Below are 21,006 nucleotides of genomic sequence, written 5' to 3' on the forward strand. Positions count from 1 at the left end.
TTAAAGGGAGGGGTGGCTAAACTACAACAGTTCAAAGAAGAAATCAATTTAGTCTCCCTCTCTATATATAAAAAAAATAAATTTTAAACAAAGCAAGGGTTTACCAGATTTCAGATGTAATTTTCTATAATTTCTGTCGTTTAAAAACTAGTACTGATTTCCCAAACAAAGGCAGTCAGAGCTCACACAGGTTCGGAGTGAAACCCCACAGGGAGGAGCTAGGCACTGGCTTTGTGGTTGGGGTTGCTCAGGAAGGCTGGAGAACGGCTCAGAAGGACAGTGGCAACTGTCTGGAGAACAGGGGGCAGAGAGTGACTAACGGCAGGGTTACTCGGCTAAGAGGCAGGGACCCCTGAGCTGGACTTTCAGGGGATCTGAGGAAAAGCCATGGCTAGTTTGTGTCCACTATCTAGCACCACCTACTGGTCCCTTTGGAGGAGACATGGGTTACTCCAGCAGGCTAGAGCGGTAGGCAGCTAGGCAGAGACCCTCTGGCCGCCTCCCGTCCCTGGCTCTGCCTAGCCGGGTGGAGCCTTCATAAGCATCCCTCTGCATGTTGCAGGGTCGGGACCTGAGCTCTCTGGCCATGTCCCTGCATCAAGGAAAGGCAAATCTAAGACAGGCAACCTCAAAGCCTCCCCTCCCAGCCCTGGCCCTGCTGTCCCCTCCCTGCTGTCCCGCTCAGTCAGACCCTGGGACTAGAACCCACCACCTCTAATGTCCTGTGCTTTGATGCTGAGGCTGCAGCCTATGCTGAGAACCATATTGTGGTGTGCCCCCTTCCCCAACTGCAGGAACTACCTCTGAGCTCTTGGTAAGGAAACTCCCCCCCCCCACTGTGAGGGGGGACTGGGAGCTGGGGTCCCCTGAAGGCCAACCTGGAGATGTTCTTCCCAGGGACTCACAGAGACCCCTTCAGTCCTTCAAACCCAAAACCTTAAGTGGCTCAGGGTGGTGGGAGTGTGCCTGGGCCCTGGTCCGGCTCTTATCAGTGGCTTGGTGGAGAAGGCTTGTCCTGACCGGCACAGGCAGATGATGTTTTGAATGTCTTTATGGATGCAGAGTGCTAAAGGCCGCCACTTTCTGGACTGTTCTGGTGACCCTTAGGAGGAGTGGGTAGCTCTTGCTCAATCTAGCCTTGGTCTAGCCTGGGGTGAGCATGTCCTGGGTGCTGGACTTTCAGGCTCCCTCTTCCTTCTTCCCATTTTTTTTTTCTTGCTCTGTGAATCCTGCTCTTGCTTGTCTCAATCTCCATACCACCTCTCTGCCTGGATTACTACCCCCCCCCACCCCCCACCCCCCCCCCCCCCCGCTACCCGCGCCTAAATAAGGAGTTTCTGCCACAGCTTCTGGTTAGATGAAGTCAATGAGAGAGCTACCATAAACACACTTCTGTCTTCCTTGTGTTGGAGGGACCAGGCAGGGAGGTACAGACCAGGCACACAGTGGAGTGTGCGACAGGACTTACCTTTAGGGTGCCCTGGGTCGGTGAATTCATACTTCCCCACTCCAATGGTCCGGAGCATTTGTAGCCCATGGGCCGAGTCTGTGGTGGGGGGCCCATTGGTAGCAGGGACGTTACTGGGGACAGCAGCGGACGGCTGGGCTGGCGGAGGTGGAGGCAGCAGAGGCCCTGCCATGTGGCCGTTGCCCACCGCAGTGGGTCCCGGGCGGGCTACCTGCCCCACGCCAGGCAAAGTGGATACCGCCAGGGGCTGAGGGCTGGCATACAGGGCCTGGGCAGGCATGTTCACCACCACACTGCTCAGTGGTTGGGAGGGCGGCTGTGGGAGTGTGTAGTGGCCCGGCATCAGCGGGAGCTGGGGCCCCACGTGGGGAGGCAGTGAGGGAGTCACCCCGATGACCGGGGCCTGGACGTTCACAGCCGGGCTGAAGGTGGGAGGCTGGGTCACTCCATAGGAGTGTGCAATCAGGGAAGGCTGGTTCCCGGCGGCCACCGTGGTCACCCATGGCCCTGTGCCTGTAAGGGAGATGGAAGACATGTTATTCGGCCAGTTACATATTCGCTCAACAAACATCAACTGTCCTCAGGCCTTGGGCTGAGACCTGGAGTAACAACAGTGGCTAAGACATTTGTGTCCAAGCACTCAGCAGTTTCAGAATGTGATAAAGCAGCCGGGTGGGTGGTGGCGCACGCCTTTAAATCCCAGCACTCAGGAGGCAGAGCCAGGCGGATCTCTGTGAGTTCGAGGCCAGCCTGGGCTACAAAGCGAGTTCCAGGAAAGGCGCAAAGCTACACAGAGAAACCCTGTCTCGAAAAACAAAAACAAAACAAAAAAAGAATGTGATAAAGCAGGTGCGCACACCTTTAATCCCAGCACTCTGGAGGGAGGCAGAGGCCAGCGGATCTCCATGAGTTTGAGGTTAGTCTGGTTTACATAGGGAGTTCCAGGCCAACCAAGGCTACACAGCAAGACTTTGTCTCCAAAAAAAAGTGTGTAGTGACAAGTGACAAATGACTACTATGGGGGTCCAGAAAATAAAGAAAGATCTGTTTGGGAGAAATGAAACACAACAAAGCTGAGAAAAAATAATCAGAGGCCTTCAGAGAGACCTATACTCACTTCAGCTCTCCTACCTAGGAGCCAAGAGCTTTAATTCTCTGAGCCTCATGCTTTTTTAATCTGTTAATCTGGACTGAGAACGGAAGGCAGAACGTATCTTTGTGAGAAAACAAAGTAAAGCCAACAGTGTGGCAGACATGTGGCAGACGTTGCCTATGTGGGGTGGTGTATGTAGGTCTTTGCTGGAGAATCGCGGTGGGTGGGGGGAGGCAAAGGGAAGGCTGGCCGTGGACAGTGTTTGCAGGGGTCTCAGGTGAGCCCAGTGGACCTTGAAGATGACAAGGTGCTTCCCAGGCACCTGGAAAGAGGTGGCTGGAGTCTGGGAAATCCTGGAAGATTTGAGGGGACTCCAGGCCTTGTCTCACACACCCTCCCTCCACACAGCTGGCGCTGTTGGAAACCGGAGGAACCCGAGGTAATTTTAGGAGAACAAGGAAGGCCAGCCACACCTCTTAGAATGTGATAAAAGAGGAAAGGCCAGTGGTGCCCAAGTCAGGCAGAGCAAGGCCTGGGGCTACCTGGAGCTTAATGGACATTGAGGTGACCCAGACGGCTTGTGCGGCAGCTGGGAGATACGGATGACGGGGAATTCTAGTCTGGTCACCTCCGACTGAATGAGTCTTGGCTGGGGCCTCCATTATTCAGACTCAACCTTGGTTTTCATGATTCCTCTGGGGTTCGGGTGTAGACTGAGAAAGGGGAGACTGAGGCAGGAGACAGGGAGCTCTAGAGGCTAGAAGGACTAGGAGTTCCCTTTCAGACCTAAGATGAGGAGGGAGGGCAGGAGCCCAGAGAGCACAGTTACACTCAAATCAGCAGGGGGCACGAGTGAGGATGAGGTATCAGAATGGACCAGCTCTGAGTCCTGGCTCTGGTTCCAGGATAGGTGGCATGAATGCCTTTCCCGTGTTAATTTCCTCTTCTGCAGCAGGCACAGGAGTACCAGCGCCTAAGACCGCTGCAAGCCTTGAGATCACACACAGAACAAGGCACACAATAATGTGCAGGAAATATTTACCATTTGTGGGATGAGAGGGGGAGACTGCAAGCCAGAGACATTGGCAATGTGTTGCTGGCTAGACTCTAGAATAGGCTGCTGGTGTCGGGGGGCACCATGTCCCAGCTAAAGAGAGGAGGTGATATCAATGTGAGCCAGTATGGCTGGAGGTCTCAAGGCCAAGGGCTGTCACCCCAAACTCAGTGCTCCCCAGGACTAGCCAGGGAAGCTGGGGACATGCATCAAAATGTCCGAGCCTGACTGACAAGGCCACAGACAGCTCTGAAATGCTATGCCATGGGAAATGACTGCCTGAAAGTGGCTGGAGACCTACAGAGAGGCCTCTAGTCACTTACAGCAAGCCCTGATCACTGTTTTTACTCCATGACTTGGAAGCTGCTAGGGCGGGCTACGAAGGGCACAATTCTAGGGGAACTGGAAACAGAACACAGAAAAAACAAAACATGCAAAAAAAAAAAAAAAATAGCACTTGGGGCCGGGCGGCACACGCCTTTAATCCCAGCACTTGGGAGGCAGAGCCAGGCGAATCTCTGTGAGTTCGAGGCCAGCCTGGTCTACAGAGTGAGATCCAGGACAGGCGCCAAAACTACACAGAGAAACCCTGTCTTGCAAAAACAAAAAACACTGGAGATCGCAGTGGCCCCATTCAGTGGAGAGATCTGTCCTTGTGTCTCCAGACCCAGCTGCTTAAACCCAATTATGAAGAGGTGGCCTTGTGGCAAACTTGAGTGTGACGGCTGGGACAGGACATGCTGTCTGTGGGCTGAACAGCTGTGCTCTAGGGCTGTAATGACCAATGTGGGGTGCTGAAGGAAGAGCGCCGGGTGAGGCACTGAGTGGGTTGTTAGCACTGGGTTGTGGCTTGGCACTTTAGAGGGATAGAGTAGCTGGAAAGTGAAGGGACCGGAACTCGTGAGCTTTAGGGTGGAGTGACTGATGGGTTTGCGATGTTTATCTGGCATGGAGCTGGGGGGGGGGGTATCTCTAGGTAGCTGTACCAAAGCGGGAATGGGGTGGGGTGGGGAGGTGGGGGAGATCCAGGAGCAGTGGGAGGTCCTTTGTTCTGGTCAGAGCTATCAGCAGGAGGACCTAGATGCTATGGAAGGAGGAAATCCTAGACCTGGGGTCAGAGCATGCTCATGTAACCATGGGCAAGGCAAAAAAAATCTCCCTGAATGTGCGACTTGAGAGACTTCGGGTCCCACACATCCCAAGCCTGGTATCTGGGCTTCTACAGACTCATGGATCAGGATCTTTGGAGAAGAACAGAGCACCCAGCAAGTAGGTGTCTCTGTCAGCTGATGGACACGCACCTGGATTTTCGCTCTCCCTCATCTGTTTGGAGGGCGGCTCATCGGTGTCCCAGGGTGTGGACTGATTGATGGGCGTCTGGCCCCATCGAATGCTGGTCGTGAGTCCCTGGGACTGATTGTCAGCTTTGGAGATGCCTGGAGCCTGTGGGAAGTAGATGAGAATATGGTGAGCATAGACTGTCCCAGGACCCTGCCTGGAATCTGTTCCCTCTGCAGTATCCCTGAAACCCGAGCTTTGTCTATGGTTCATGGGCAGAGAGAGAAAGAGATAGCTAGCCTGCATCCAGTCCCACTAATGCTGAGACCTCTCTCCTTCCCAGCAAGGATCATGGGATATCAGGACAGAGTACACCTACAGGTTTGGCCTCTGATGAGCTCCTGGCCTCTCGGACTCCAAGCCAGTGCCTTACCAGGCATCTCTACTGCTGCTGCCTATCCCAGGGGAAGCACTGCAATTGATGGGAACATTCTCTGGTGTGGGGGACACCTCAGTCCTCAGACTGTCAGTAACCCACCGTAACCCAAATGCTCCCCACTTATCCAGGGTATGGGCTGAGCACTGACTGGACCCACTCAGTCTCAGTCCACCAGGTGCCCAGGGCTTTCACTTGTGGCTGCCGACCGAGAATCCCTAACGAGATGGCCAAAGGTTTGCTCCGCAGAACACCATCATGAGCCGGCAAATGAGCGCTACAGCACATTCTCCACCCTGCTCCTACACACGCTGTCGAGACCCACCCGTCAACTCATGGAGGAAGGGCCGGGGTTATGGAAGCAGGTAGGACAGGTCAGTTCGTGCCCCCGGGTAGGAAGAACCGATGGCCTCTCAGAGCAGTCAGGGGGCTTTGCTCGCTGTGTGAGCTCGCCTTCTGATTTAGCTGTTTGGATGGACAAGAAAAGGACTCTCAGAATGAAAGCACATGTCCGGTGACGGTAGCCCCCGAGGCTACAGTCCTGGTAGAACGCGGGCTCCTAGGAAGCATGCTTTCTCGACATGTATAATGAGAAGGCAACGTGTTCCCGCTGTGATAGTGATGAGAAAAAGCAGGCCACAAGATTACACCCGTGGGACCTCCCGATGCAAACCGTCCTGCTGTTGAACAACATGTGTGAGACGGGAGTGACCCAAATGTCAGCACGATGTTATCCTTGGGTGAGAGGATTATGGGTAACTTCCTGTCGACCTTCGTTTGCGTTTATCAAAATAATATGGTTCAGGGGATGGAACTCAAGGTGTTGGACGTGTTTTGCAAGTGTTCTACCACTGACCCACATCCCCAGATTTTTTTTTTTTAAAGGATTTGTATTCCAGGCTACCTTTGAACCCATGACCTTCCTAAGTGCTAGGATTTCAAAGTGCTAGGATTTCAGTTGTGTATCACCACACCTAAATACCAAATTTTCTACAACGGCCATTACTTACAAATAATAAAAATAAATCCTAAACATATCGTAGGTGCTGGGATAAGAAAACTGGGGTGCCAAGGGGCGAGGACCTCAGTGGAGGTGGCTTTGAGAAGAGTAGTCACAGCTCCTAGGAACCCAGCTTGGCCTAGGGAAGCATGTGAGCCGGGATGAGGGACAGAAGTTCTTCTCCAGGGACACTCACGGAAGAAGCACGTTCAGGTGAAAGCCATAATGTCTGTAGCACCTTCTGATAGAGCCTGGCCCAAGGATGAAGCTGGAGGCAGAGCTCCCTGGGGGGCCCTGGGGCAGGGTGATTCTCCTGGGTCCTAGGCCAGGCACATAGCGGCGGGTGTGGGCAATAGGCTGGGCAGGGCTTTTGGAGTCTTTGCTGTATCACACTTTGGCACACAGAGCCTGCAGCAGGGCCTGCTGGGACAGCAGCAGCCAGGCAGGCAGCATTGAGACCCCGGGGCAATGCAGAGGTAATTGCATTAGGGTGCACTTTACTTCTGGCCTGTGCTTCAGATGCTCCACTTCCGGGAACAGGATACGGAAAGGAGGATGAAAAGAAAAAAAAAGAAGAAGAACAAAGAAAAAGAACAATTCCTTGGATGAGTGTTCTGATCGGAGGTCCCACCCCTGCTTGTGGCATGGATGAGATTGAGGGGGAAGGGAGATACAAAAGGAGGGGGGGTCTGGGGCATAGCCATAATGGTAGTGAGGCATAGGCTTTCCTCCAGTTTTCTGAAGAGGCAACTTTCAATATGTGCCCCGTCTAGAGGCAGAAGCCACCTAGCCATCTGCAGCCCTTTATTCCCAGGCTCCAGGATCATGGTGGGGTTAGAGGCACAGAACTTGCTCCTGAAACCAGAGGCACCTGAGGGGTAAAGGAGTCTGTGCACTGCCCTATTCAAGAGCCTTCTTTAGAGGACACAGTGTGTGAGCGTGGCTGGGACCCCTAGCCTCCTTGCCAGCAAGGCTCTTCGCTGATACTGTGGAAACCTCTTCTGCCAGGAGGGGGCGCTGCAGCGCCTCTCTGCTGCCCATGTCCCAGAGGCTGCCCAGATAGGAAACAACAGCTTTGCTTAAGATCTCGAGAGTCCTCTCTCTCGCTCTCACCATTTCTGCCCTGCTGGGTCCGCAGGTCCACACGGCAACTTAAGCAGGGAGGGAAGCCTTCTGGAAACAAACCCTGAGCCCGCCACTTCTGCCAGAAGCTCTGATTGTTTTTTTTTCTTTTCCCTTGAGTTTGGGTCATCGGGTTCTATGGTATAAAACTCTGGGAATTCTAATGTTTGCCCCGAAATTAGGGGGAGTTTCTGGACATGAAAAATTGCATATTTTTTCCCCCGACACATTGCTCAGGCTTATGCAGTGTGTCACTCCTTTATGCCTTGGTCTATTCTTTGGTGAATAACTACTGGGCTGGTGCTCTGTGTTATGTACTGGCCAGGGCAATGGTGATGAGGGCCATTTGGACCCAGGTGATCCCCTTTGAAGGCTCGTGAAGCAGAGCATGCTGGTGCACAATGTCAACGCTGGTGTACCCCAAATAGAAGCTGGGTGCTCAATCTGGGTGTGCACAGGCTGATCCGGAGCCACAGGGAGATTCCCCGGCTGCCAGGCCTCCTGCTTGGCTCTGTCTTTCTTGCATGATCAGTACAAACAGTTTCTTAGATTGAAGAAAACCTCTCTGAAGTCCACCCCGGGGCCCCCGCCCCCCCACCCCCTTTAGGAATGATAAATAAAACCACTCACATTCTATTCTGCGCTAGCAACATCTTAAGCTGCAAGCAATTTGCAGCTCAGGAATTTTACTTTATTAAAGCAATCAAGTGAATATTCCTTTCTTGATTCTGTCAACAAACAACTTGGATGTTAGGAGTGGTGTGCCCTTTCCTGAGAGGTCCAGGGCTTCCAGGTGAGTCATAAATGGATTGGCCACAAGCAACTTAAATGTAGGAGTGTGCCTTTTGTTGAGCTGTCCAGGGCTTTCAGATGCCATATATGGACTGACCAGTATAGTATGTGAGGCAGGAAACCTGACTAGGGGGCCTTTCCTCCTGCCAAGGGCTCTAGGCCCCATATAATCACATGCAGATGGCAGATTCTGGAGGTGCCTGGGACCCTGTATGGGTCTGTGACTGTAGCTTTGAACTTCCCTCTCACGGTTTTGAATTCCTACACATCTGGAATCCCTAGGAGCAATCCAGGCTGTTTCCAGCTTGAGTGAGGGCTTGTCTTAGGGAAGGAGAGCAGGGGTGGGGTGGGATGGGGTGGGGATGGGGGTAGAGAGTGGGCTGCCAGTACAAGAAAGACCAGCTTCCCAGCCAATAGGGCAGAAGTGGGCTCAACAGGGTCTCTCTCACTTCTCACTTCCTCCCACTGCCATTTCTCTGTCTGGGACACCTGGGAAGGCACCCAGACTCAGTCAGACCTTCTGCTTCTCCCTGGCCCTGGTTTCTGCTCCAGGAACATGGAGGTACTCCTCAGGAGAGACTCACCAGCATAGCCTTCCCCTACCAGTTCTGCAGAGTGGCCCTATCTGCCCATCACTGGGCTTGAGCCGGGCGTCTCTCGGCTTCCCTTTAATGAGATGCTAATGGGATGCATCATTAACACAGCAGCTTTTTAAACCCCGGCTCTTGTAAATTTTCAAAGGTCACATTTTCACGGTGCCTGACAGCATCCTGCTCCTTTCAGAGACTGGAGAACACTAAAGACTCAGGTCCTTTATGGCTGAAGCTCCGTGAGGCGCGGGGCGGTAGCACAGGCTGAAGGTGCCTGCTGGCAATGGGCTGTCCTGTCCACTCCCCCCCACCCCCACCCCCACCCCACACCCCCCCCCGCGCCCCCAGCAGCTTCACAGGGCATGAGGGTTACCCTCTTCCAGCCTGGGGAGACCAGGTACACAGTTTCACATGGTCCACAGTGTTGCTCTCAGAAGACAAAGATCCTCGGCAGAGGGGTCAAGGGAGATGCTACCCAGCTGGGGAGGCAGAGGCACTTGAACTCTCCTGGAGGACCTTCTGCTTAAGTCACGCAGTAGCCAGAGAGCCTGTGTTTGGCTGGTCAGTCCAATGAGAGAGAGAGAGAGAGAGAGAGAGAGAGAGAGAGAGAGAGAGAGAGAGAGAGAGAGAGAGAGAAAGAGAGAGAGAGAGGACATCTCCCTACTCTGCACAAAAACACCACAGACATTTGCAGCAGCCGAGTGGACAGGGAGATCTGAATGATGATAGGGACTTAGACCCCCTGGGGGCTGTCTCAGTCATTGCTTGGTCTCATCTCAGCCTCTGTCCACTCACAGGGCTCAGCGTACTGCCCCGAAAGGTCCTGCTGACCCTGTCCTGGCAGGCAAACTCCAGGAAGACAGATGCTCAGTGCCATGCCTGGCCCAGCAGGTGCTATGCTTGGCATAGCCATCCCCAGGATGAAAGCAGGGTTTGTTGACCCAGAGCATGGGCCAACAGGAACAGCGACATCACGACGCTGGTTCAAGGAATGAATGAACTGGCAGGGCATGCTTCAGGAAGAGTGGACCGTGCAGGTCATGGAGCCGAGCCATAGGAGGGTCTGGTTCGCCTCTCTAGGGACCACCAGATGACTCCACAGCCGTGGAGACTACTGAAGGTTCCTCAGAGGCTTGACTAACATAATCCACTAACAAGGGCCGGAAACTACTGGTCCTCCCTGAGTGCCTGGGTGTGGAAAAGGTGCAAGGATGCTGAGGCTGACTCTTGCTATGGCCATGGATGTCTCCTGGGAATCCCCCAATACTGCACCATCCACTTTTTTCCCAAGGGCGTCAAAAGAACCAGGAAATCCCCAAGAGCTGCCGGAAGAGATGGGCTGGCAGTGGGTCACAAAAGTTCAGCAAGGATTGAGTAACACCAATAGACTGGGGCTAAGATCACCATCCAGGGACCCTGTATCAGCCGGTACATTTCCAGCCTTGACACAGGACGGAGCCTAGTTCATCCCCTCACAGGACCCGTGTCTACAGTCATGTGGTTCGAGATGGCACCTAGGGCTCACACACCTGCTTCCAGACTGGAACCTGCAGCCCTAGACGCCTTGCCGCTGGTGGCGCCTACAGCTGGTGTGGCGGCACCTATTTGAGGGCCACTGAGCGTGGTCCACCCCATGCCAGCGCGGGCTCTCTCTCAGCTATGAGAACCTTTCCTGCCGGAGCGCCTGGAACCCCCCCCCCTCACCCATGTGTCAGTCTGCTTCTGTTCTTACTCGGGTCCGGAAGCTCTGCTGGGGACCCGGGTCCAGCCATGGTCAAGGTCCTTCCCCTGGAGAGATGTACCAACGCTGCCGCCATGGGGCCGGCTGGCTCAGGGGTTGGTGGCGGTGACTCAGACTTGGAGAGAGGCTGCAGGGGGCAGAGTCACAGGATGCCTCCCTTCTCCTACGCTTGTTCATGGCAGTACCCATGCCACAGATATGAAGAGAGACAATAGCCAGGCATGGTAGTTTATACTTGTGATCCTAGCAGTCAGGAGTCTAAAGTGAGAGGACCGGTGTGTGTGTGTGCGTGTGCGTGTGTGCGCGCGAGTGTGTGTGTGTGCAAAGCCAGTCTGGATCACACAGTGAACTGCACATCAGCCAGAGATACATAGCAAGACTCATCTGTCCTGGAGGCCAGGCAACAGTTCAGTGGACACTACCTGGTGACTGGCGTCCACAAAGACACTGCAGACTTGTCCCAACCAGCCTTCCCTGCACCCCCCCCCACCCCCAAATTGGTTAGATATTAGAAAATACTGTTAAGTCACTAACGGACAAAAAGCAAGGGGAAGAAATGAGATACACGCTCTCTACTGTGTATAGTGTGAAAGCCAAGAGCTCCAAAGTCACTTGAGTGTTGCTCTCGGCAAACGGGCCCCGAGTTATCATCTGCATCCCCCTAGCATTTCGCAGAGAACTGGGGAGCGGCGTAAACACAGAAGGGGGCCGGTACCGGGTAAATACTAAAACGAGTACACGCAGCCTCCCTGGAGCGGCGGCCCCAGATGGCCGGTGGGAGGAAAGTGGCCTTGGTTAAAAAGCTGAGAACCCACAGGGAGGGAAATGCCGGCGGTGGCCGTGGTACTTGCATCTCTGACCTTGATCCACAGCCATGCTTTCCTTCTCCACCTTAGGACTCCCTGCGGTAGCCACCCAATCTGGAGAAGACATGTTTGCCGGGGGCCAACTGCTGCAGCTCCTAGCTCCGGATTCCTGAAGGCAGAGATGGATACTCGACTGGCTGGGGCTCCGTCGTGGACGGAGCCATGTTTTCTGACCTCCCCGCACGCACGTGAAGCACTCCCTCTGAAAGCCTTGCTTGGTAGCTTCCCTAACCATCAGGGCGCAAACATTTGACCTGCCTTGCCAAGAGAGTGCGGAAGTTTGAGCCACCTAGGGAGGCAGGCGAGCACAGCTCTGAGTCCAACACACTGCAAAGGTAGGCGGCAGAGACCGGGAGTAGCGGATGCTGTCATCTCAGTTTGTCTTTTTACCTGGAGGTTTTCACTCTCATAGCTTTTCTGAGACCAGCGGGAGCTGGTGCCTGCCCATGGCAGAAGTAGGTAGGACTCAGGCCACCGGCCCTTGGGTGGGTGGCTCTGGGGAATCCATCGTAAGACCTAGCTGGCAGCTCAGCCTCGATGGACAGCCTTCCTTTGCAAGTGGTACACTTTCCCTTTCCTTCCAGCAGACCTCGCCTTGCAAGACTCTTGGGGCTTTCCTCATGGCCAGGCCTGCCAGTGGGGGAGTGGTGGAGGCCAGTGTTTGGTAAACGCACTCCTGCTGGGGACAGAGTGTACCTACTTCCCGGGGGGTGCTCATACACAGCAGTGCATCCTGGAGAAGGCAAGGCTTCTTTATAGCAACCGTGTGCTAATGGTGGAATTCATGCATGGGTGGGAGAGCTTTCGGTGTCTGGGTGCTTTTAGATTAAGCCCATGAGTACGTTCCTAGACTGGCAGGCTTTCTCATTCCTGAACATGGCGGGGACAACCGTCTAAGCGCCGCCACCACGGACGCCATCTCCAACGCGAGGCATGTGAGATACATCTGGGGTGATTGCTAGAAATGGACTCTAGTCCTGGAGGTCCCGATTCTGGAGCTCTGGAGCGGCAGGGCACCCCTGGAGTGTGCCACTTTAATAAGCCTGCATCACTGTTGATTCAGTGAGTTCTTGGGCCCACCCTGGGGAGCAAGGGCAGTCTTTTCGCCTATGTCTCCAGGCCTGTGCCCGAGTCTGGGGTTCTAGGGGCTATAGCTGCTTGTTGGGTCCTGGCTGGGACAGATTTAGGGACCTTGCTCACGTGGTTCATGGGAGCCAGCTTCTTGGGGAGGCCACTGTCAAGGACCCCTGCTTTGGGCCTAGGTTTCCAGGGATCAGAGGATTTGTTGACCCACACGGCTGTGGGAGGAGCTGACGGCACCTAAGGGCGTCTCAGTTCTAATTTCTGATTGCTATTGAGCTACAAACAAGAAAAGCCCAGTTAAAGCCCCGCTTGGTATGGGGGGGTGGGGTCTCCCGTGATCCTCCCATACTCTCGAACCCGGGTGCCCTCTCTCGGCCCCAGGCCTCCCCTTCTGAGCCCCACCAGAATGCACTGCGGAGCCTGATGAAATTTCTAATAATACTAACCAATGATGTGTTAAATTGAGACACTTCTGGCTCGGCCGCCGGAAACCACACGATGGTTTAAAGGACCGGTGCTTACCTTTCTCTATCAATTTGCTACTAAATTACTGCTTTCAGAGAAACTTATAGAAAAGTAATTCTTTATTTAAATTTTAATTTCCATCTTGTCATTTTAAATATATATTCAGATTCCAATCATATTACAGAATATGATGATGTCTCTGGCGGGCAAATGACCCTGCTAGAAGCCTGGGTGGGTATGGAGGATACATACAAGTGGGGGGCGGGGCGGGGCTTGGCGAGACGGGAGAGACCTCAGCTCTGCGGAGGCGGGGCTCCAGAGGCCTCTCTTGGTTGGAACCCTGTGACCCCCCGACTTTGTGTGCAGTCCTGAGGGCCACCACCTGCAAACGCTTTAAGTTGGAACCACGCGCTTTTTGCCATGCTTGGATCGCTGTGTGAACTGAGCCGTAAGCGGATGCCAGATGAAATGGGGCCGGGGGGCCAGTCACCACCCTAACAGCTCATATTTAACCACCTCCCACACGCCAACGGTGGTGGGCACAGCTCATTTCCCTTCAGGAAGAATTCTGTATTCTCCCCACCATCTTACGGATGACCCTTACACGATCCAGCCAAGTTCAATAACACTCGAGGGTGAAACTTTCGGGCTCTCACCGAAACCTACTCTACCTGTCTTAATCCATTTTGGGTTGCGATTAAAACAAAACAAACCAAAACAAACAACAACAACAAAAACCATCTGAGGGACAGCGACATGGCTCCGTGGGTGAGGCCGTGTGCTGCCAAGCCTGAGGACCTGAGTTCTAGGTGGTGGATCCAAACGGTGGGAGGAGAGTTCTGAATTCTGAAAGATGTCCCCTGACGCCCACATGCGTGCAGTAGAGTGCATCCCCACCCGATGAATGAATGAATGAATAAATAAATGTAACAACTACCTGAGACTGGGTACACATTCTAAAGGAAGGAAGTGAGTGAGTGCGGTCACTCTTCTGGAGACTCAAGAGCATGGGTGCCGGTCATCTGCAGAATTCTGGTGATGTCCCCATGGTGGGAAGGGATTACAAAGGCCGGGTATGTGCAGAAAGTGTCATGTGTTTGCACAAGAAGCTAGAGCCTGCGGGGAGGCCACACTCACTCCTTTGATAGCAGACCACTCTGGAGGGGACTAATGTATTCACACCACCAACCTACTCTGTCTTGAGGGTGGAGTCCCTACGACCTAGTTATTTTTCTACGGGGCCCCAGTGTCTTAGATGCACAATGTTGTCTGAAGACCATCACAATGTTCTGGGACAGTCAGAATGCTCCCAGGTCACCTCTTTTGGGGTTGACACCCCTATCAGTGGACTTAGCCATGTCGAGTGCACCCACACATACTACACTGTCGGGTAACACTTTGATCCCTCCCTAAGAACCTGCAGGGTGCTGGCCACAGTCTATCTTTTCTCTGCTGTGTCCATCAACCGTGCCTCCTGCTCCGACTCTGGTAATATACTGGCGCCAGGGGGGCTGGACACCTTGCCTTCCTTCATCTCTCTTCCTCCCTCAAACCTCAGGCCCTTAGCCACCACTGATGTTCCCCTTAGCCTCTGCCAGTGTGATATGTGTCTTCCTGGCTGGGGTGGGGGGTTTGCACATCTGGACACACCTGCCTCCTTGGCTGGCACCACAAAGCACATCCTTCTCTTCGTATTCCCCCATCTTCCCACCCCCGACTTATAGCTTTGGTTTCTCAACATTAGGCTGAGCAAAAAAAAATCTGGCCCTTTTCTCTTCTGTTTCATCTTCCATGGGCCTCCTGACCTTCTTAGACTGTGGTTACCCTGTCCCGGGGCTAGGAACAACCGACATTCATCTCTGCTGGGTACTCAGCATCCAACACCCATCTCTTCAACTCCAACTCCATGACAATCAACCCCTCACTACCCATCCCTACAGCATTGCTGGTCCTCTCCCCCTGGGCCCTAATACCAGGTTCCCTTTTCCTTGAAATTCTCTTCCCTTTTCTGTCTTCCACACTTTCCTTCGCTTCGATTTTACCCACACCCCTTCTCTGTTTCTTCTCGTTCCTTCTGACTTCATTTCCTGGCCCCGGGTCATGCCTCGTGTCTACACTAGCCTCCAGGCTGGCCCCCGTCTCGTCCAGGTCCTGTTTGGCCCCCCTCTTCTCCGACAGTTTTTTCCCTAATAGGAAACACTCGTACGGTAGCCCTCGGCTTTGCCAGAACCCAGCTTTCTGTCGCATCTGGGAACTACATTTGCTTTTCCTTTTCCAACATCAAAGTCTAAATCCTTGGAGATGTGTATGCTCAAAGTTCAGTGAAGACAGCTTCCTTTGCGGGCGTCAAGCGGCCACTGAACAGGGTTGGCTTCTGCACCCTGCTCTTGCACATGCCCTGTCCAGATCTCCCTGGGCCCCTAGCTCTACACTCCATTCCGCAATGGGTCTCGTGGACAAAAGAAACGATAAATCTGGCAGAACCCTTACAACAACGCTTTCAACTTTCCTCTAACAACTTTCAACCGAAAACTTCTTAGCCCCTATTTCCAAGTAACTTTTCATCCATTACAAAACCCACAAATTTTTCAAAGGGGCTTTGAAATAAGATCACCTAGGAAAGAAGAAAAAAAAAAAAAGCCTATCACAAATGAAAGTCTTTGAAAAGAAAGAGGCCCTTTCCTGTGCTCCAGCTCCCCCTCTGATACCAGTCTCTTTCATTTTACAGGAGGTGCAGGGCAGGCCTGGCCCTCAGCGGACGCCTGTGATGTGAGGGAGCCGGTGGCCCAGACGGACACACAGACGAGAGGGGGAGCAAGGGGCAGCGGCTGTGGAGCTGGGCTGGGCCTTTCATCCCCCCCCCCATTCAATCAGCCCTCACAGCGCCCCTAACAGCTGCTCCTTGTAACCCGCCTGCCTGTGGCTCTCAGAGGCTTCCTGTCACCCTGCAGGCTTCCCATTCACCTGGGCAAGGCAGCTAGCTGCTTTTCCAGCACACACCGGAGACTCTCTCCATTCTTATCACCAAAGTGGGCGGGCAGGGAGGCGGCTAGAAAAGCCCCTACTCTGGCCTTTGATGGGGCATTTCCCAACTGCCAACCCTGCAGGCAGTAAGCGTGGGGCCACTTCTTGCCCTCCCCAGGGTCAGCTTCTGATGTGCAGACACACACACCCGACAACACCCACTTCCGTAAAAGGAGCCTTTGTTAAACTTCAGATTTAACATCGTGGCGAATTTGGCGAAGGAAAGTCTTCCGTCCTGGACGACTGTGCTAAGCCTGGTTCTGGAGAGGCACACAGGCTCCCTGACTGGACCACCTGTTAACTGGGGCTGGCCCTCCTCCTATGCCTAGACGCCATGTGCTCAATACGAATTCTGCACCAGGCTTCTGGGCCTCCCAGCCACCCCGGGGAGATGATAGATTCTTTAGAATGGTTTGGCCATGGGCTGGCCTGGTCTGTTGCCCACCAAGGCCTCTCAGTCCCTTCCCAGAGGACATTCTAGAATTGACCAAGACCTCCACATTGGCATGGTCCATTCTAGTCACGAAGGACCCCCAAACTGAGTCCCAGCCCCTTCTTGTAGACCCTTCTAACACATCTACCCGACCTTCTGAATCATTCCCAGTTTTCTAGTTGTGGCTGCAACAGATCATTATCACTTTTTTTTTTTTTTTTTTCATTTATAAAGGCTTCCTGGGCAGAGAGAAACATTGCTCGCTCCCAAACCCTCTGCCCGAGAGTGCGTCGTCAACCGAGAGCAGGACTCAAGGCCAGGAGACACAATCCTGACACAGACATCTTCAGCGACCTCATTAGGGGCCGAACAAGAGAGAGGAGGACTGTGTCCGAGTCCCACGGAGGGGCCCGCAGGGCAAAGACACAAACAACACAGCACAGATATCCTTCTCAGGTGGCTCCTCCGGCCGTGATACGGTGGAGGGAGTGGAAACAGTCTTTCTTAGTAGAGGGACTTCGGGACTCTCAGAACCCAAGCTCACAATCAGCCACAGCATGGGACTCCAAATTCAGTGGGGGTTCCCCCAATGTGGACATTCTAGAAGCATGCGGTGCAGGACTCAGGTTACATTTCCTAGGTGCCTGGTGTTCTCTCGTTGAGTTTCTGCCTGCCTAGTCTCTGTAATGATAGCAACAGGTGGCCAGGCACATTCCTGGAGGTGAGGGTCTCCCCTTCTGCCTCCGTCTAGCTCAGCTTCATAATGGAAGCAGTTGAAGTGATTCTTTTATTTATTTATTTATTTATTTATTTATTTTTTTATTTTTGAAGTGATTCTTATTTACTTATTTAGGAAAATTCTTTCAGCATTGATCTATCATCTCTATAGGCTACGGTTATCTTGCTGGGCACATTGACTCTATCCATGCTCAGGAGGTACAGGGCAGAGAGTGACGCTGGCAAAGCCTTAAGAGGTGATGGAAGGGGGGCCGGGTGGTGGAGGTGCATGCCTTTAATCCCAGCACTCGGGAGGCAGAGCCAGGCAGATCTCTGTGAGTTCGAGGCCAGCCTGGTCTACAGAGCTAGATCCAGGACAGAGAAACTCTGTCTTGCAAAAAAACAAAAACAAACAAACAAACAACAACAACAACAACAAAATAGGTGATGGAAGGGGTATGAAGTGCAGGTAAACAGCAATTCTGCCCTGGTATAGATGGCGGGGGGGGGGGGGGAACTTCCTTTCCTCAGGACCGACACTAAGGAGAGGTCAGTGAGTAAATAACCATGTGTAACCCTTCTTCCATTCAACACCCACTCACCCACTCACTCATCCACCCACCCATCCACCTACCTATTTACTTAACTACCTATTCATCCACCAATCCACCCACTTGTACACCCATCCACTCATCCATCAACCCACCGACCCATCTTTCTATCCATCCACCCATCCACCCATCCATCCATCCATCCATCCATCCATCCATCCATCCATCCATCCATCTATCCATCCTTCTACCAACCAACCAACCAACCAACCAACCAACCAACCAACCAACCATTTCATTCTTATCAAGAAACGAACCTATGCTGGAGACATAGCCTTGAGTAGTCTCTGGCATCAGGGAGCACAATCCAATCACAACCCTAACATCTGTATCCCCTGGACCTGTGACTATAGGCTAGTTTTCAAGCTCTCAAGGCCTGAGCGTTCTCTGAGGCCACTATTTGGTTGCCCTGCTCTGTTTCACACTCACTGTCTCAGCTCAGGATGCCATAACAGTATATTACACGCCTAGTATGTGACTGTGAAGTGCTAACAGCAGACATTTCTTCTCCTCACAGTTCTAGAGGCTGGACTACCTGAGATCAGGGTGCCGCCATGGTCTGTTTGGGTCAGATTCCTCCTCCTGGCTTACAGATACCCAGCTGCCTTTATGACTGTGTACTGACATGACGGGAGACGGGATTCTGGCATCTTTTTCCTCATCACAGAAGATGAAGGCCATTATATACTAGGAGGGCCTCACCCTCATGGCCTCATCTAAACCAGACTATCTCCCAAAATTCTGCACTCTAAACACCATCACAGTGAGGGCAAAGGCGTCAACCTATGGATTTGGGGGCAGAGAATTCAGTCCACAGCACCCACCCAGCATGCACGCAGTGGGTGTTCAGAACCAGGGTCCGTATCAGTCTATCAGTCTGTTGTCTCTCTGGTTCCACTTTGCCCACCAGACCCTGGGGGTGTGTTTCATGGAGAGAGTTACTCTCAGACCTGACTAGCATGTCAATCAGCACCCCCCCCCCACCAGCCGGAGCTCTAATTTTTAGATAGCTTCCCCCTCAGTGGCCCCCCCTTCCCCAACAACATAATCTCCATGATCTCGAGTCTTTCCCGAACGCTGTTGAAAGGGTTGTTGTATTTATCTCTGTAGAATCCGCTGTGCCCCCATGCAATTTTCCATTGTCATGGTTCATTTTAATTTCCTCTAAGGCTGTTGGCCACTCTCGTGTTCAGAAATAGCTTGTTCCACTTAATAAAAGTGCTTAAATATGCAGACATGGGAAGTTTCCTTTGCCTGCGCCTAAGCGCCGCCCCGTGTGAAATGAGTTCCGCATCCATCACGCCTCCTGAGGTCGGGCCCAGCGCAGGTTCTGCGGCTCCCTGGAGAGGAGGAACTCTGAAGGAAAGGTTCAAGGGTACAAACAGGACCCAGGAAGGACAGGGTGAGAACTTTCCCAGCCTGGCTCAAGGCACCATGGGCCTTCTGAGTCAACCCCCACCCCCCCACCCCCCCACTTTCACAGTGCCCAGAAGTCCCTACAAGTCATTTTACCTCTCTGAGTTCCCGATCCCCTGAGAGACATCTGAAATGTCTCCCCCCAAAGCCCATGTGTTAAAAGCTTGCTGCCCCAGCTTGGCATGGGGGACCTAGTGAGAGGTTTTAGGTAGTTATGGAGAGAACGGTTTCTTTGGCGGCTTTGTTCCTGGCTGCCAGGAGGTGAGTGGGCTTGCTTCATCCCCGGCTCCCACCCAGGATGCACTGTGCAAGTTCAAAGCACCAGGGCTGACGGATGGTGAATGGAAACTTTGAAAACTGTGAGCGAGAAGAAGGTAACGTCTTCATAGGTTTGTTGTTGTTACCAGTTGAAAGCTGGTAACACTGATCGATAAACTAGTCATGAGAATTTCTTTCCCCCAAGACTGGTTTCAGTGAAAAATGCCCCCCCCCCCACTCTCACCAGGGACAAGTGGTAGTGGTGGTAGTGGTGGTGGTGGTGGTGGTGGTGGTGGTGATGTCATCAAGTAGCAGCAGTTGATGGGGCGATCAGGGGCCTCAAGAACATGCAAATGTTAAGAGCCTTTTCCAAGAAGGAAGACCTTCCAAACACTGGTCTCTCTTCCGAGTCAGTTTTTTTTTTTTTTTTCTGGATGGCTGAGGCCCAAGGATTCCCTCCAGGCTGTGGCTCACCAGGAAAGGATGAAGGCATGGGAAACAGACTGGCTCTACATTCAGGATTTCTGGAGAGCCAAGCCTTTGGGGGGACCAGGTCACAGCCAGGGCATGGTAACCTCTGCGGCTAAGCTAAATCACAGGGAAAATATTAGCCATGCGCTGGACTTGGAGACCCAGTGACCAGGATCGTGCAGGTCACTTTTCTTTTGCTTAAATAACCAAAGAGTCCGGGTGACTAGGAGACACAGGCATGGGATGAGTGGTCCCATCACAGCTCCAGTCTTGTCTTGCTCTATGTTTGGTCCTTCAAGGACAGGAAAGGTCAGAAAATGTTGGCCTAAGAACTTTGGTCCTCAGAGCCCCAGAGATGCACACTGTAGGCAGTCATTATCAGAGCGCAGAACTTGGGGTCACATGGGATACGAATGGCTTCTTACTAGAAGCTGAGGGGGTCACCTCAGTGCCATCACCCCTGGAAAGTGGGATTTGAGCGTTTGGAATAAGCCCAGCCTTACTCATCTCCACCGGGCTTTAGTATTGACGCCAAGACTTTCTATTACTCTTAGAAAGATAACCTAGAGATCTACTGATGGCTAGCCATATGTTAAAGACAGGGAGGCTGGGATTGTGGGCTCAGTCAGCCTGTAGCCACTGAATCAGCAAGCCACAGCCCAGCCCTAGACTGACACACACCTAGGGACGGATGGACGGACAGACGGACGGACGGACACACACACACACACACACACACACACCCTACCTCTAGCCTACTTGGGCTGCCAGGGGCCCTGTAACCCCACAGTGCAGGAGCAGCTGGCAGACGCTCCGCCTGCCCCCCCCCCCCAGAAACTTTCCTTCCTCGATGGCTCCAAAACACAGAGTCTCCCATGGCCACTTCGAGCTTCCCTCCCAGCTCCTCTTCCCTAAATCAGCTTCCAATCTGACTCATTTCAGTTTTAAAACAAGACAACATCAACAAACACTATGCAGGGAAGCAGATGGTAACAATTACAGGAGGGAGAAAACAGAGCCCGCTCCCTCTACCAGGGGCATGAGAACATATTGTCCCCCAGACAGCGGTTGTCTTCCAGCTCCTCTCC

At 53.0% G+C, this 21,006-nt stretch overlaps 1 protein-coding gene across 1 annotated transcript in view; it reads right to left on the reverse strand.

Annotated features, from left to right (window-relative positions):
* The window catches only part of Klhl29 (kelch like family member 29), a 309,174-nt gene that overhangs the window by 61,856 nt on the left and 226,312 nt on the right, over nucleotides 1-21,006 (reverse strand). The window contains exons 4-5 of the mRNA XM_028875573.2: nucleotides 4,917-5,058; nucleotides 1,469-1,981 (exon numbers count right to left, since the gene is read on the reverse strand). Coding sequence (XP_028731406.1) covers nucleotides 1,469-1,981; nucleotides 4,917-5,058 — 655 coding nt within the window. The remainder of the gene's footprint in view (nucleotides 1-1,468; nucleotides 1,982-4,916; nucleotides 5,059-21,006) is intronic.

Source organism: Peromyscus leucopus, chromosome 22 (assembly GCF_004664715.2).
Source record: "Peromyscus leucopus breed LL Stock chromosome 22, UCI_PerLeu_2.1, whole genome shotgun sequence".
NCBI classification, from domain to species: Eukaryota; Metazoa; Chordata; class Mammalia; order Rodentia; family Cricetidae; genus Peromyscus; species Peromyscus leucopus.